Raw genomic sequence first — 17170 nt, 5'->3', positions numbered from 1 at the left:
ACAAAAATAAGACCAAGTAAGGAATTTTTGTATGGAGGTCAAAGAGAGTGTCGAATTTATATCGGGTTGTGCCTGTTGTACACGTGAGTATCTGCCCTCTTATCGGCTATAATGGTCACACTTGATCTCACAACCTTCTGTCTGCCTTCCATCTTTAACGACATGTGTTTCGATTGTTAGAGCGGTCACTCGATTATCTTGCCATTATAATCGAAAGTCTTTGACCATAATACACATTTTGTTGGCCACCTAGTCGCCGGACGTCTCGTGACGTTTTGGGTGTTAACCTATTTCCCCCTTCCTGACTGTTAGTACTGTGCAGCTAAAATAAAAAAAGAACAAGCCGGTCAGCAGTCGTTCTCACCTATTTCTGTATATTATTATTGTTCTAGCACATGTTTGTAATCTGAAGAATATACCTTAAAACGTTGGAGATGACAGACCAGGCGAACAGACTGCGCAAGCAATTGGAATCAGCTAATTTCGACCCCCAAAATTATGTCAAGCATCTCTCACAACAGTCTGATGGCGACAGAGATTTGCAGGAACATCGTCAAAAAATACAGACCCTAGCAGATGAAACGGCTCAAAACCTGAAGAAAAATGTCTACAAGAATTACAGACAGTTCATCGAAACTGCCAAAGAGATTTCGTACCTGGAGAGTGAGATGTACCAACTGAGTCATATTTTGACAGAGCAGAAGAGTATCATGGAGAGTATTACCCAGTCATTGCTCTCAACAGATAAGGATGAAACGGCAAAGGAGATGCTGGCAGCATTCCCCAAAGAGACAGAGGAAGTGAAACAGAGAACACTGACTACACTGCTTGAGAAAGTAGAGGGGTGCAAAAACATTATGGACACCCCAGGCAGGTATTTAGTGTACAATGGCGACCTGGTTGAATATGATGTGGACAACATGGCACAACTTCAAAAAGTGCATGCCTTCCTGATGAATGATTGCCTTCTCATTGCCACCTGGTTAGCGAATCGCCACGGTACAGTGAAGTACAAATACAATGCACTGTATGATCTGGAGAGCTTTGCAATCGTTAACGTGAAAGACCATCCCCCAATGAAGGACATGTTTAAAATCCTGATGTTCCCCGAAAGCCGCATATTTCAGGCAGAGAACAGCAAGATTAAAAAGGAGTGGCTGGAGATCCTTGATGAGACAAAGAAAAATAAAGTGACTCAGGAAAAACATAAGACGGAAGAGGTAGAGTTGCCCAATTCACCTGTGAGACCAGAGGCCTTGGTCTCGACCAACCCTTTTGATGACGAAGAGACCAACCCCTTTGACTCAGAGGAGGCAGTGGATCTGGGATTGGAGTGGATCCAGGAGCTTCCCGAGGACCTGGACGTGTGCATTGCCCAACGGGACTTTGAAGGTGCCGTGGACCTCCTGGACAAGCTGAACGAGTACCTGAAGGACCAGCCTGTCAATACGAGGGTGAAGGATCTCAGGGTGAAGGTGGATGAGCGTGTCCGACAGCTGACGGAGGTGCTGGTGTTTGAGCTCTCTCCTGACCGTTCCCTCCGTGGGGGACCCAAAGCAACCCGTCGGGCAGTGTCTCAGTTAATCCGGCTGGGGCAGTCCACCAAGGCCTGTGAGCTCTTCCTGAAGAACCGAGCCGCTGCTGTGCAGACCGCCATCCGCCAGCTGCGCATTGAGGGGGCTACTCTGCTCTACATACACAAGCTTTGCAACATCTTCTTCACTAGCCTGCTGGAGACGGCCAAAGAGTTTGAGATGGACTTTGCCGGTAACACAGGCTGCTATTCTGCATTTGTGGTCTGGTCGCGCTCATCCATGAAGACGTTTGTGGATGCCTTCAGTGGGCAGGTGTTTGACAGTAAGGAGAACCTCTCCACTGCTGCTGAGTGTGTCAAGGTGGCCAAGGAGCACTGCAAGCAGCTCAGTGAAATCGGCCTGGACCTCACCTTCACGCTGCAGTCCCTCCTGGTCAAAGACATCAAGGCAGCCCTGCAGAGCTACAAGGAGATCATCATTGAGGCCACCAAGCACCGAAACTCTGAGGAGATGTGGAGGAAGATGAACCTAATGACTCCAGAGGCTCTGACCAAGCTGAAGGAGGAAATGCGCAGCTGTGGCATGAGCAGCTTCAATCAGTATACAGGAGACGACTGCTGGGTCAACCTCAGCTACACCATCGTGGCCTTCACCAAACAGATGATGGCTTTCCTGGAGGAGGGGTTGAAGCTCTACTTCCCAGAGTTGCACATGGTCCTGCTGGAGAGCTTGAGGGAGATCATCCTTGTGGCTGTGCAGCACGTCGATTACAGCCTGCGGTGTGAACAGGAGGCAGAGAAGAAAGCCTTCATTCTCCAAAATGCCTCCTTCCTGCACGATACTGTCCTCCCTGTGGTGGAAAAGAGGTTTGAGGAAGGAGTGGGGAAACCTGCTAAGCAATTACAGGACTTGAGAAAAAGTGCACGGCCCATTCGTGTCAATCCTGATAGCACTATGTCTCAGGTCTAGTGGGTGGATGATAACCTGTTGTGAACAGCACTTTTTGTTGTATTGATGCCACTGTTGAACTTCAAATCTTTGGCCACAACTGATGAAATCTTTATTCTGCTATGTCGTACAGGCTATTCCGTGATGATTCTTTCTGTTGAATGTGATGTTGAAGACAATGACATCGATATAGTTTGTGATTTTAGAATTTCACTTATTTTTCCTATGCTTGATGATATAGCATTACGAATAGTCGGCTATCTGGAATAAGGTGACTGATTCATAAAGCCATGTATTAACTTAATGCACTTAGGAATGTTATTGATTTGTATGAATGCGCTTCTGAAAAACGCTATGGTATCCCCCAAATTATCTCTCAAAATAAAAAGTGTATGCATTATAAAAATTTTGTCCAATTAATGAAAGAACTATTTGTTAATATACTGTTTGATTAACTTTCTGCAAGACAATGGAAATTCGAAGGATTACTGAACCAAATGGTGAAAAAGGATTTTGACCCTACGATTGAGTGTTATGATGGGAAAAAAAGATCAAGAGGGCAGGAGATTTTTTTTGACACTATAATCTTCTTATACAATCTTTCATATCCCTAGTGAAGATTTTCAGAACAAAGCCTCAAAAAGACCTTTTGTTATTTCTGGATAAAATAGGGGTTTCATGTTCAATGTTTTCCATCATAACTGATTATAGTCTTCTAACATGGCTTCAAAATTCACATAGTAAGTCTCAGGATTTTCTAAATGGATAATGGATTGGATATTCAAAATATTTAAATTATTGTTGTAACAAACTCAATTCACATACTAAAGACATAACAGAGGGTACAATTTTGGGGAGAAAGAAATTCTGGCATACAGTCTTGACAGCTACCATATTATCATTGGAATCAAAAATGTATCTTAAAATCATTCAATCAAAAATAGCCTATAGTACATTTTTTGATAGTCTAATTTGGGATTGTGTCATACAAAGCTTGAGTTATCAATTGTTCATGTTGTGGCGTTTTTCCCATTGTATGAAGCAATTATACTCTTGAAATGACAGCCCCTTGACTGGATCTCAGATAATCTGAGACCAATTGATTTATAAACTGCCACAATGGATGTAAATTATTCCAAGCCTGCTGCATTGCAGCAGGGCCAGGGAACACATTGTCCTGACTAGTTAATTATGCCTGACAGGACATTTCAATGACAGTGTGCTCACAGGGATGCCAACCAATTTGGCAAGGACAATGGGTGCATATGCAAAACATGTGAATCATGGATAGATATAGCTTGACCTACATATCAGTAGGATAAGGGAAACGTTCTGGGAAAATGTGCCACATTTTCAGAATATGCATCCAGCATTTCATTAAATGGTTAGGTTGAAAATCTAAATGAAATTAAATCACCACCAACATGCATTGCACATTCAATAGCCTATTAAATGCGCAGGCAGGTGTGTCTGCTACCCATATGGTTTAAGATAGCCTACTGGTTAATAACAAATTTAGTATCACCGAGGTGTAAATAGCCTACAATTACCATATTTTTCACAAACGTTGGGGCTTCTCACTGTGATTAAGGGGGTTGTAGTTTTTTGTTGTTGATAAACGTGAAATTCTTATTGTGAAGCTGCAGTTGCAGAACTGATCCACTCGGACTACAACGCCAACAATTCCCACTCGCGCGCGCCTGCGTAAAACGGGCAAGGGAGCTGTCTATCAAATAGTGCTGGTCTGTTTTCATAGATTGCTGCTCTTGCGTTCTGTGTGAGGAGCGTTGTATAGAAGACATGATGGATGAAGAATTAAAATGCCCGGTTTGCGGTTCTCTTTTCAAGGATCCTATTCTTTTACCTTGCTCGCACAATGTGTGTTTGGCGTGCGCCCGAAATATCATTGTACAGACCCCAGAAGGCGAAACACCACCGCATAGCCGTGCCTCCAACTCGGACTACGATTATTTGGATATGGACAAAATGAGCATGTATAGTGAAACGGACAGCGGCTATGGATCATACACGCCGTGCCTCAAGTCTCCAAATGGGGTGAGGGTGTTTCCTCCGACTCTGGTGCACCGCCACTGCTCCATAACGTGTCCTCTCTGTCACCGTAGTGTCTCTCTGGATGAGCGGGGGCTGAGGGGCTTTCCACGTAACAGGCTACTGGAGGCGATCGTGTCTCGGTATCAACAGAGCCGCTCTGTCAACGTGAAATGTCAGCTATGTGACCGCAACCCTGTCGATGCCACTGTGATGTGCGAGCAGTGTGACGTGTTTTACTGCACACCTTGCCAGCAGCGATGCCACCCTTCCCGTGGACCGCTGGCCAAACATCGATTAGTGCCACCGACCCAATCGCCAGTTGCAGGAGGACAGCAGATGCCCGCCGCCACCTTACGCAAACAGGGAACATGTGCAGACCATGACACGATGAACTTTAGCATGTACTGCGTCAACTGCAAGACTCCAGTGTGCATGAAGTGTCTGGAGGGTGGCAAGCATGGGAGTCACGATGTAAAACCTTTAGCGGGCATGTGGAAACAGCACAAGGTAAGGATGGAGGCGGTGGGGATGGCTTGGCCATAATCCGCTGCTCTGTGCAGCATCACATCACCGATGTCATCAGTGCCATTTAAATCATACCAACAATTTACTGTAAGGGACAATTCATCCATGGTAACCTATAGTAGGTTCACTCACAGATGAATAAATAATTGGAACCCACAAGTCTGACTCACTAGTGTCAGTTTACTAAACTCCAGTTTCTAGGCCAGATTTTCCCTGCCTACAGTACAGCTCTGGGTTTGTGAAAAGGTCACCAGCGCTGTGTAACATGCCCCATGGTTTTCTCAGCTCCCACTACATGGTGAAGAGGAGTAGGATGCTGTGACTCAGAGCTGGGCTCTGCTCCTCCCAGGCATAGCATTTCTATAGGCAGAATGTGGACTGAGAGATAGTAGAGTAGTACCCAATCACACACACATTACATTGAGCTATTATACAGCTATCACAAATAAAATTAAAAACCTTTATCACCCTCAGAGCAAACTGGGTCACTAATCTCACATTTTGCATGATTGGGACTGTATGCCCCACGACCTTCCTTCCATCCATCATTTATCAAACAGCATGCATCCGTCTTCCCACTCACCCTCACTGATTAGAAGGGTTGCTCTGAGTTCAGTTCACTTTTATCACACTAGCCTACTGTCCCACAAAAGGACTGTGAAAATCACATAAGTGTGAAGCAGCATGTATAAGTAATGAGCCCTATAAATAAAAGATGCAGAAGCGCTTAGTTCATATATTTCCTGGGGTTGAGTGAGCTCAATTACACACCAGTACATCGTCCATTTAGTGTTTTTATGGCCAACATTCTGTATTGACAAGAATGGGATGGTCAAGTGAGCTCTTCTCAGGTTGGAAAGTGTGTGTGTGTGTGTGTGTGTGTGTGTGTGTGTGTGTGTGTGTGTGTGTGTGTGTGTGTGTGTGTGTGTGTGTGTGTGTGTGTGTGTGTGTGTGTGTGTGTGTGTGTGTGTGTGTGTGAGCGAACGAGAGAGAGAGAGAGAGATGGAATGGGAGTATGTGTTTATGAAGAGGGGGAGGACATGAATCTATTGGTCTGCTATTGTGGCAAATTATCTCTGTACTGTTGAAGTTACACTATCACTCTTCCCACCTGTTCTTGAATGAGTCCACTGCACCAGACAGCTCCCCATGTCACTGTACATTTACATTTTAGTAATTTAGCATATGCTGTCATGCAGAGCAACATACTTTAGTGAGTGCATACATTTTCATACTGGTCCCCCATGGGAATTGAACCCACAGCCTTGGCATTGCAAGCACCATGCTCTACCAACTGAGCCCAAATGTAAACGAGACCAAATGTATGAATGAGTCCACTACACCAGGCAGCCCTTCATGTCACTGTCACTAGGATGTAATTCTGTTGTGACATAGGGGACTAATTCACATCTGTTACTCACATTCTCATCCACAGCTCCAGATCCACCCTCAGGCTCTGACATGCTTTATCATTTGTCCTCCTCTAGGAGCTGACAGAAAACTCAATTGAACAGACTCAACAACCAGTCTGTTAGTTAGGGAGGAAGGCCTGGAGATTGCAGTGTTGATAGGAGAGAGAGAGAAAGGCTGCTCGTCCAAGGTTTCTTTTATGACCACAGATGGATTATGGCATGTGGCCCAGAGGCAGTTGTCATCCTCCATGCTGCAGAGATCCAGAGTGCTGATAATGGAGAGGCATGTGTGTGCTGACCGTCTGTGGACTGTGGAGAACATAATCAGCACTGAAAGCCCAACTACACACACACACACACACACACACACACACACACACACACACACACACACACACACACACACACACACACACACACACACACACACACACACACACACAGACACACACACACACACACACACACACACACACACACACCTCCTCTGCCGGACTGCTGCTGTCTCACTCCTCAAATCTGACCCACGTCCACTGGGAATGAGAGACTGTGTGTGTGTGTGTGTGTGTGTGAGTGTGTGCGCTCTTGTGTGGTGGGGTGTGTGGGTGTGTCTCTTATTACAGTGCTCGAGCTGTTGTATTGCACTTGGCTTGCTAGTGGGAATAACAATAAACCCCCATTAGCTTTTGTTGGACCTTCAGTTGTCAATCTTATCTTTCTGTATGGGGATGCTTTTACAAACATGATTTGAAAGTAATGTAAAGAAGGACATCGTTATGTTTATGTTATTTACAGTATGTCAAATGAAACAACGGAACACAAGGGACTGCCTTAGGGTATCAATGATATTTTTCTCTCCGTTTACTGTGAGTTAGTGAAAAAAATTATTGCCAGGAATACATCATGAATATGTATTTACTAGTGGATAAACCACAGATGAGGGATTGGATGGTAAGTCACAGTGGTGTAGTTTCCTATGAATGTCCTGTGGGCAGCCAAGCAGAAGCACCCAAAGTCAGTCTCTATTTAAAGCCCCCCCCCCCCACACACACACTACACACTGGTCCCAAACTCTGTACCTGCATGCACAAGTCCAGGGCATTGCTCACTAGGCACCAGCAGACATGCGCAATCGGGCCCTGCCAAGTCCAGAAGGGCAGCTCGCCGATTGTTACAACCAACTTTGTTTTGTCCTGAATTCCCAAATACTGCACATTATAAATGGCCACAAAGACTCTTTTAGGAGATTAGAGAAACCATGGTTCCTCTTTGTAGATACAGATGATACTGCAGCTGAAGACATCTTGCTATGCTACCTCAGGCATACAGAAAAAGGGAGCCCCTCTCCCAGACCCAGCAATGGCGTTGGCTCCAGAATGTAGTTAATGTAAATTACAGTATCGCCTATCCCATTGAATATGTCTGCTGTGCCTTACTCTAGCTGCATAGTTCCTGATACACTAGACTTGGTAAATGCTGTGATGAATAAACGTTTGGTGATGGGGGAGCCAGGGATAAAAGGATGAGTGCGTATACTTTATGTGTGCAACTACTGTAACCAAAGGCATAGGAGCAGGAGAATTTTTGAGCTATTTTTAGAGGAGAGAATGAGTGCTTGGGCAAGACCTTTATGAAGTGTGTGGACAGAGATTGTAGTGCTGTGCGCAAATACTGCAAGTGTTACCATGGCTACACAGTGGCAAGTTACCAGAATGTTGGAAAAAAATTGGGATTAATATATTCTAACTTTGTAAGTGTATGTAACAGGTTTTACAATATGTGTAATATCTCAAATAGCAGGAATAATTTATGATCAATGCTTTTCGATGTATTTAGCTACACAGCTGAAAGCTGACTGTCCCATAGTATGAAGAAATAATTAATTAATTATTCCTTGCAAGTGTAATTTGAACTGGGTTTTATGTAATGGAAATTGTCCATATTCTGCATGTTCATACATATATTAATGTAGCAAATCCTATCAATATTTGATATCTTGTTAAGGCGCTTCCTTTTAAGTATATAACATAACGTTATTACTATAACTACTGTTCACTGAAGGAGGGAAATGAGGTAAAAAATAGTATGGGGAGTCACACTCTTGCGACTTCTGTTGAAGGATCTACAATCACAACTGACAAGGCCAATGAAATCCGCACCTCGCTGGAAGTCCGGCTTTCTACGGTGATAAGTGTGAGGCTCGAATTCATTCCTTCAATTTAATACCGCTCTTCACCGAGCCCAGGAACAGACGGTGTGGGGCCAAACAGGTGTTGTACCTCCTTCAGGGAACAGTAGTTATAGTCATAACGTTACTTTCCCTTTGTCAGTCAACTTCGGTAGAACATACTATGGGGAAATATAATCGCAACCCAAGCTGACCCCAACAGATACTAAATGAAACGGCCCATGGCAGACCACCCAGACCTGACCCCACCAAATGCGGCAGTCTGGGTATTGCGCACACGGCACACTGCCTGGTGACTTTTCCCTGTCCCAGGCTTTAGCACACTGTGTGCTATACTGAGAGCAGTGAGATCCAAGCGATAAAACCTCACAAAAGTGTGTGGTGATGCCCAACTTCCCGCAGCACAAATATCTCCTATAGTCAACCCTTTAAACAACGCTCAAGACGCTGCCAGAGCCCTGATGGAGTGGGCGTGTACACCTTTATGTAAACCTTGCTCCTTGCTGGTATATGCCAGGGAGATCCAGAAAATCCAGTGGGAGAGACGCTGCATAGAGAGCGCCCTGCCCCGCGAGCTGGATTAGCAAAACAGACAAAAAGTTGGTCACATAAGCGGATATCCCAGTTCCGTTCAATGTACGTGCATAAAGCTCACACCGGACACAGGGCATGCAACCTCTGTTGCTCTTCAGAAGCAAACCGGGAAATAGCTCAAAAGCTAAGGACCTGTAGGACATAGCCATGACTTTCAGGGCGAAGGACGCATTTGGACACAACGGCAACTTAGAGTTGCCCGAGGCGAACTGAGTACAGGAAGGGTGTACGGATAATGCATGGAGGTCCCCAACACGTTTAGCCAAAGCCATGAGCATGGAGGTTTTGTAGGAGAGGATTTTCAGATCCACCAATTCCAGAGGCTCAAAGGGGATGCACACAGTGCCTCCAAAACCAGCGCCAAGTCCCATGTGGGCGCAATAGATTTAGAGACCGGTCTTTAGAGACCGGTTCTCTCTTTCAGGAGCTGCACCACCAGGGGGTGAGCTCCCGGTGAGGTTCCGTCAATTCCCACATGACACGCTGAGACAGCGGCCATGTACACTTTTAAAGTGGAGAATGCTTGAAAAGCTCCTGTAGGAACATTAGGATGTCCCTAAAAGAGCACTGAAAAGGAACAAGTCCTTTATCTTGGCACCAGAGCTCAAATGCTTGCCACTTATACGCATACAGCCCTCTCGTGGAGGGCGCCCTTGCAGACTGAATGGTAACAATAACATTCTGAGGTAATTCTCTAGCCATCAAATTGGCCCTCTTAGGGGCCAGGCCCATAGGAACCAAATCTCTGGTCTTGCTTGCCAAACCTGCCCTTGTGCCTTGGACAACTGGTCCCTGTGCTACGGGAGTTTCCACGGGTCCCCGCCTAAAAGGCGAATGTCTCCGCAAACCAAGGCTGCCTGGGCCACTGGAGAGCCACAAGAATCAATGGTAAGCACTCCTGGTGCACACACTCCAACGTGAGGTGAATCAGAACCACTGGCGGAAACGTGTAAAGGAGGTTCCAAGGCCACTGGTGCATCAGACTGTCCGTTCCCAATGGGGCACTCGGGTCCTTCATCGAGAAAAATGTTGAAAATGTCCCATACCTGGGAGAGAGGGTCCCACCTAGATAAAATATCTGCACCCGAGTAAAGGCAACTGGGGACATGCGTCACCCAAAGCAAAAGCATGTGCACACTGCTCCCCGGCAATAGGGAGTGAGTAAAGGTTAGGCGGGAGAGAGACAGTCTCTTCCCATCTGTTGATGCACGCCACCGCTGAGATATTGTCGGTTCTGACCAGCACAGCCAGCCCAACAAAAACTGGGGGAATCGCCTGAGTGCCAGATACTCTGGGTAATTGACATGCAGTGCGCTCTGCACAAGTGTCCATGCCCCCCGAATCGAGTTTCCTTCGTACAGCTCACCCCACCTTCTGGGGAATCCATCTGTCGTGATCAACTTTTGGGATACAACTCAGCCCAACTCAGCCCATGGGAGCCCCCTGACAATAGCTGAGGGTTGCGTCCAGGTGAGTGGCTAGCACTCAGTACTGGAAGGGCCGCATCAACAATAGCCCCACGGAAACAACTTCCATCACAAAAGCCATCAACCCCAGTAGGCATAGGCACTGGCGAAAATTCACTGTGTGGGCCAGCCGGTATTTGGCTAAGCAGAGTCGAAAGCCGGACACCATCCGTGGGGATAGAAAGGTGTGATACGCGAGTGAGTCTAGCTCTAGACCCAGAAACGGAATGCGCTGAGAGGGACTCAGACAGCTCTTTTTCTGGTTTCTTATGAAGCCTAGAGCTGAATACGGGACAGTAGCATGGATGTGTGTAACACTGCTTGTCCCCTCAACTCTGCCGCCACCAGCCAATTGCTGTGATATCTGGTTGCTTGTGAGCATTCTGAGTTTGTAGACTCTGAGGTGCTTGCTGAGGACATGTAGGTCTACAATGGGACCAAAAGTCCTATCCCTTTTCGTAACCAGGAATACAGGCTGTACGGACATAGGACCCACTCGGATTGCCTGCTTCTGGAGATGGGAAGATCTTTCCTCCCTCAAAACGGGCGCTGAGGCCTCGGGAACAGTCGATGTGATGACGTTGCAGAAGCGTGGGGGACGCACAACAAATTGTAGCCTGATGTCACTGTTCGCATGATCCAGGGCGACACTACACATGCGCGACATTGGTCGACACAGATTGGACTCCACCTCGTAGCCTTGGAGAAATTGGTTCTTCTTCCATTTACACCACTCTTGACAACCGTATGTCTGAACATGGAGAAGGATTTCATTTCATTAAACTCACATACGGGAGACAACACTTTTAACACCCGTGAATAGTGGAACTCGGTTGAAAAAACATTGTTTATGTGCCATGGTTTACCTAAAGCCCAGCCTACTCTGGGTACATGGGCTCTGGCGACCAGTGACATACCCCGATTGGCCGTGCCACTTGGGTACTGTTGTCACAAGGAGCCTCACTGATTTAGGCAGTAAGATGCATTCCAGTGACCGGCTGGCACCCAGCGGTGGACTGCACGCATTAAAAATAGATCCAGGGAAAAAACATTATCATGAAGGTTAGCAAAGTCATAGGCACCCGGTAGACAAAGTGCCTTGTAACCTAGCTGGGAATGGGACAGACAGCTCTGAAAAACAGACCCCTTCTGTTGTGACAGACGGGTGTGTTTCGTAATTTAATCTAATTCCCAGACAGCTTGGTCGTGTCCAACCCTGCTTATTCCCTCGACTCCGCTACCAACAAATAATCGCCTACAGAGACCATAACCTGTATCACTAGACACCTCATAGGGACTAGTGAGCTACAGGCAGGAATCAACACTGAATCCCAGTAATGAGCCACCTATGGGGAGGGACGCTCCCATGAGGACAGTGACCCAACTTGTCACTGTCATCCTGGGGAGATTGATATACCCTTTGAACCCTGTGAACACTGTGGAACGCGGGTAACGGAGGTGGCAGCATTAAATATGGACAAGCTTCCAACATACGTTGTGCTTCCGTGAGTTTTTATTTTATTTTTATTTAACCTTTATTTAACTAGGTAAGTTGGTAAAGAACAAATTCTTATTTACAATGACGGTCTACCCCGGCCAAACCCTAACTCGGACGACATTGGGACTACCAATCACGGCCGGTTGTGATACAGCCTGGAATTTAACCAAGGTCTGTAGTGACAACCCTCTAGCACCATGAAGCAGTGCCTTAGACCGCTGCGCCACTCGGGAGCTCGAAAGACTGTGCTTCCGTGAGACTGTTTGCCAAGCGTGGGGGCATTGTTGTCACAGTAATGTTTTTGCGGAGGGGCGCACTGGCCATGGCCCCTTGCTCCGGGGGTTACCCCAGCCAAGTGCTCAGGGGGCTACTTTTTCATTTGAGGTGCGCGCAAAACCGGTTTCCTTCACTCCCTCCAACTCTAGGACCTGAAAATAGGAATGGGGTTGCCATAACGCTGGGGAAAGCTAGTAAATTTGACTCGCCGGAAGTTAAGCATGCTTGCCGACTTTAGCCAGGAGGCTTTTTAGCATAAGCTAGGCTAGCTAGCGTCTTTGACCGCAGCACGGTCCGTTTAGAATAACCAAGCAATTTAACGCTACATACTGTATACTAAACAAGAGCGCTAATCCAGCAACACCACTGTGGCGAGGCAGGAATAGTTAGTAATAGCTAGCTCGCCTCAGAGAGTTAGCCAACCTGGCTAGCACGCTATGCAGGGCTCATTTAGCTAGTCCAGTCTTGAAAGTCCACGTAGGACCGTATCACTGAGGTGGGACCGGACCCTTCATCAACAAGTCTGGGAAGAGAAGCAAGCAGTGCTTGACCGAGGCAGACACAGGTGGCGGGGGGTACACACCAAACCTGGCTGCCCTCTCTTTTTCGAGTAGCCTCCCATAACTGGCATCAGAGCGCACAAGAGCCAGGTTGGGTGCAGGTAGACGACATTTGCTCCCACCACCCAATCCATCTCTGCTTCCTGTACCTCGGTCCAAGCCGAGGTACTGGCTTTCGGGAAAGGAAAGTCACTATCAGTAATTCCAAGCTTCCTCAAGAATGATACATGTCTTTCCAGGGAGTTTGTACACAGTACGTGGCAATGCGAACACAAACTGTGTGCATTCTCTGTGATGCTGTACTGAGCTGGCTGTGCTGTGCAGCACTGTGCTGTGCTGGCTGTCGTGGACATGCTGTTGAGCGTTAGTCGGTCGTGGAGCAGCAGTGTGCCATACGGCCAGAGGATTTGTGTGAGGCTGAGCCGGAGAGGGAGAATGGTTCTGCTCTCATCCAGATGTGGAGCGCTAATGACACAGCTGCTGAGAGAGGGAGAAAAGGGAGGAGGTGGAGACAAAAAGAGAGGGGAAACAAAAATGGAGATGGAGGCGATAAGAATCTAAGCTATTCCTCCAGGAGTGTCCCTAAAGACCCATTTGAAATCATGGTCAACACCACAGATGAGCACTGCAGCTTTGCATCGTCTTACCCAGATCCCCAAACACTGGGCTGGAAATGAATAGCTATGCTCCTCCACTGTTGAAAGCCTCTGCTCTTGAATGTCATGCATATTACTTAATAGTTCTCTCTCTAATGACATTACTGGGTCTCTTCATTGCATTCATTGCATCAGATAATAAGAGAGGAAGGATGCTGCTGACAGGGAAAAGGATGCCTCTCCCCCCTTTTTTTCTGGAGGAAATACACTGCTCAAAAAATAAAGGGAACACTAAAATAACACATCCTAAATCTGAATTAATGAAATATTATTATTAAATACTTTTTTCTTTACATAGTTGAATGTGCTGACAACAAAAGCACACAAAAATGATCAATGGAAATCAAATTTATCAACCCATGGAGGTCTGGATTTGGAGTCACACTCAAAATTAAAGTGGAAAACCACACTACAGGCTGATCCAACTTTGATGTAATGTCCTTAAAACAAGTCAAAATGAGGCTCAGTAGTGTGTGTAGCCTCCACGTGCCTGTATGACCTCCCTACAACGCCTGGGCATGCTCCTGATGAGGTGGCGGATGGTCTCCTGAGGGATCTCCTCCCAGACCTGGACTAAAGCATCCGCCAACTCCTGGACAGTCTGTGGTGCAACGTGGCGTTGGTGGATGGAGCGAGACATGATGTCCCAGATGTGCTCAATTGGATTCAGGTCTGGGGAACGGGCGGGCCAGTCCATAGCATCAATGCCTTCCTCTTGCAGGAACTGCTGACAAACTCCAGCCACATGAGGTCTAGCATTGTTTTGCATTAGGAGGAACCCAGGGCCAACCGCACCAGCATATGGTCTCACAAGGGGTCTGAGGATCTCATCTCGGTACCTAATGGCAGTCAGGCTACCTCTGGCGAGCACATGGAGGGCTATGCGGCCCCCCAAAGAAATGCCACCCCACACCATGACTGACCCACCGCCAAACCGGTCATGCTGGAGGATGTTGCAGGCAGCAGAACGTTCTCCACGGCGTCTCCAGACTCTGTCACGTCTGTCACATGTGCTCATGTGCTCAGTGTGAACCTGCTTTCATCTGTGAAGAGCACAGGGCGCCAGTGGCGAATTTGCCAATCTTGGTGTTCTCTGGCAAATGCCAAACGTCCTGCACGGTGTTGGGCTGTAAGCACAACCCCCACCTGTGGACGTTGGGCCCTCATACCACCCTCATGGAGTCTGTTTCTGACCGTTTGAGCAGACACATGCACATTTGTGGCCTGCTGGAGGTCATTTTGCAGGGCTCTGGCAGTGCTCCACCTGCTCCTCCTTGCACAAAGGCGGAGGTAGCGGTCCTGCTGCTGGGTTGTTGCCCTCCTACGGCCTCCTCCACGTCTCCTGATGTACTGGCCTGTCTCCTGGTAGCACCTCCATGCTCTGGACACTACGCTGACAGACACAGCAAACCTTCTTGCCACAGCTCGCATTGATGTGCCATCCTGGATGAGCTGCACTACCTGAGCCACTTGTGTGGGTTGTAGACTCCGTCTCATGCTACCACTAGAGTGAAAGCACCGCCAGCATTCAAAAGTGACCAAAACATCAGCCAGGAAGCATAGGAACTGAGAAGTGGTCTGTGGTCACCACCTGCAGAACCACTCCTTTATTGGGGGTGTCTTGCTAATTGCCTATAATTTCCACCTTTTGTCTATTCCATTTGCACAACAGCATGTGAAATTTATTGTCAATCAGTGTTGCTTCCTAAGTGGACAGTTTGATTTCACAGAAGTGTGATTGACTTGGAGTTACATTGTGTTGTTTAAGTGTTCCCTTTATTTTTTTGAGCAGTGTACATTACGATTAAGGGTACATTTGTAAAATTATTAATTGGATTCCTCTTTGAAGAATAGAGCCTCACCTTTCATCTTATGACCCGTATTACTCATTACTTCACAACAGGTGTTTCTTCCTGCCACAGCTCACCTGTCATCCTTAGTGACAGTGAAGGGGTTATGTAGGTCGTCTACCACTGATGCTGTAATCCATCTCTACAAATGAGATCGCTACCACTTCTGAGCCACATGAGGACAATATCCAGAACTTAATTATAACATGAAGGTTAGTATTAGCTCATAAAGAAAAACTGGATCTTACAATGGGGGCTCATGACAAGACCGATAAAACCTTGAAGATATGGCTCCCTTGATCATTTCTTCATGTTGAGCAGTAGCATCCTTCCTTACCATATTGAATCCAACTCTCCCATACAACACTGTCAGGATAAACAAGCACAACCCAGTGAAAGGACATTAATTGGTGTTGTGCAGGAGGTTGCCGTGTGGCAGGCTCTCTCCCCATAGGAGGGCCCCCAGACCCCTCCCCCTGACCCCTGGAGGTCACCCTGACACAGTGTCACAGTATAGAGAGAAAGGGCTTAGCAGACATACACTGGCCTGGCAATGCCCTCTTGTCTTGTCCTATCTGTCTGGGGCTGTGACTCGGGCCCTGGTGGAAAGAAACAGCAAAGAGGAGGGGAATCACTCATCCCCTTGTTAGCGGTGCAGACAGCTTGTTTTGCCAGATGGCTTGATTTGCAGCCCTCTTGAACCTACGCACATAGCCCACAGGCCCAGCCCCAGAGAAGCCCTACAGAGAGGCCCAGAGGAAGAGGAGCAGGTGGGAGGAGCAGGTGGGAGGAGCGGGAGGGAGGTGGGAGGTTTGGATCCTGGCCAGATTTATCACAGCAGGGTTGGTTTACACCATGATTACCCATCACTCATGGGCCATGAGCCTCAGTACAGAGCAGATCTGGTGAAAGATAGAGAAATAAATGATTATAGGACTACAAGGTGAGGGCTTGACTTCTACACATGGCTTTGAGGTGCTCGTTTGAATCTCCTTGATTATTATGACCAAAGAGGTCATGTGGGTGGGCTTGAGTGAAGTGTTTATTAGTTGTTTGCATCATCGCTGGTACTGTACTGAATATTTCGTCACTGGTACTGCCCCAGGCTTTAATCTTAACATGTTAGAGAAGTGACATGGAGAGTTATTGCTCAGAAGTGGCTGCATTCCCAAACTCATTCAATTGAAATGTCTGCATAGATTGTGTTTTTTATTTATTTTGGATGATTAATTGTGTGTTTTTGATTCACAGTGTCAACTGTCCCAAGCTTTGAATGGTGTGTCAGATAAAGCCAAGGATGCCAAGGAATTTCTGGTGCAGTTGAAGAACATGCTTCAGCAGATACAGGTAACATTGTGTCTTGCAGATCTAATTGAAATATCCACATGTTATTTCTGTCCTATATCAATTTAAGTTGTATTCCCCATAAACTACTTACCTGTAGTCAGCTTTGTAGATCAAGGGTATACAGATGCTCAACAAATACTAAAAAGAAAGAAGAAATAAGCTCCAGATTCATACAATGTCACTTTCTAGAATATTTTTATTATGCAGGAAACTTGTGGGGATTATAAAAGTTCTTCTTGTCGCTCAGCGGGTACAAAGGTATC

General features: G+C 46.8%; 2 protein-coding genes across 2 annotated transcripts in view; both read left to right on the top strand.

The window, feature by feature from the left end:
- The first annotated feature begins 291 nt into the window (after positions 1-291).
- On the top strand, positions 292-2889 carry exoc8 (exocyst complex component 8). Its single transcript, XM_038968643.1, has one exon. The coding sequence runs from the start codon at positions 435-437 to the stop codon at positions 2502-2504; it is 2070 nt and encodes a 689-aa protein (XP_038824571.1). The 5' UTR covers positions 292-434; the 3' UTR covers positions 2505-2889.
- A 1397-nt stretch (positions 2890-4286) lies between these two features.
- The window catches only part of LOC120024132 (E3 ubiquitin-protein ligase TRIM9-like), a 29319-nt gene continuing 16435 nt past the window's right edge, over positions 4287-17170 (top strand). Inside the window, exons 1-2 of the mRNA XM_038968280.1 lie at positions 4287-5042; positions 16812-16907. Of these exons, the coding sequence (XP_038824208.1) occupies positions 4287-5042; positions 16812-16907 (852 nt within the window). The remainder of the gene's footprint in view (positions 5043-16811; positions 16908-17170) is intronic.

This window comes from Salvelinus namaycush, chromosome 29, assembly GCF_016432855.1.
Source record: "Salvelinus namaycush isolate Seneca chromosome 29, SaNama_1.0, whole genome shotgun sequence".
Lineage (NCBI taxonomy): Eukaryota > Metazoa > Chordata > Actinopteri > Salmoniformes > Salmonidae > Salvelinus > Salvelinus namaycush.
This window is presented reverse-complemented; position numbering and strand designations above follow the sequence as displayed.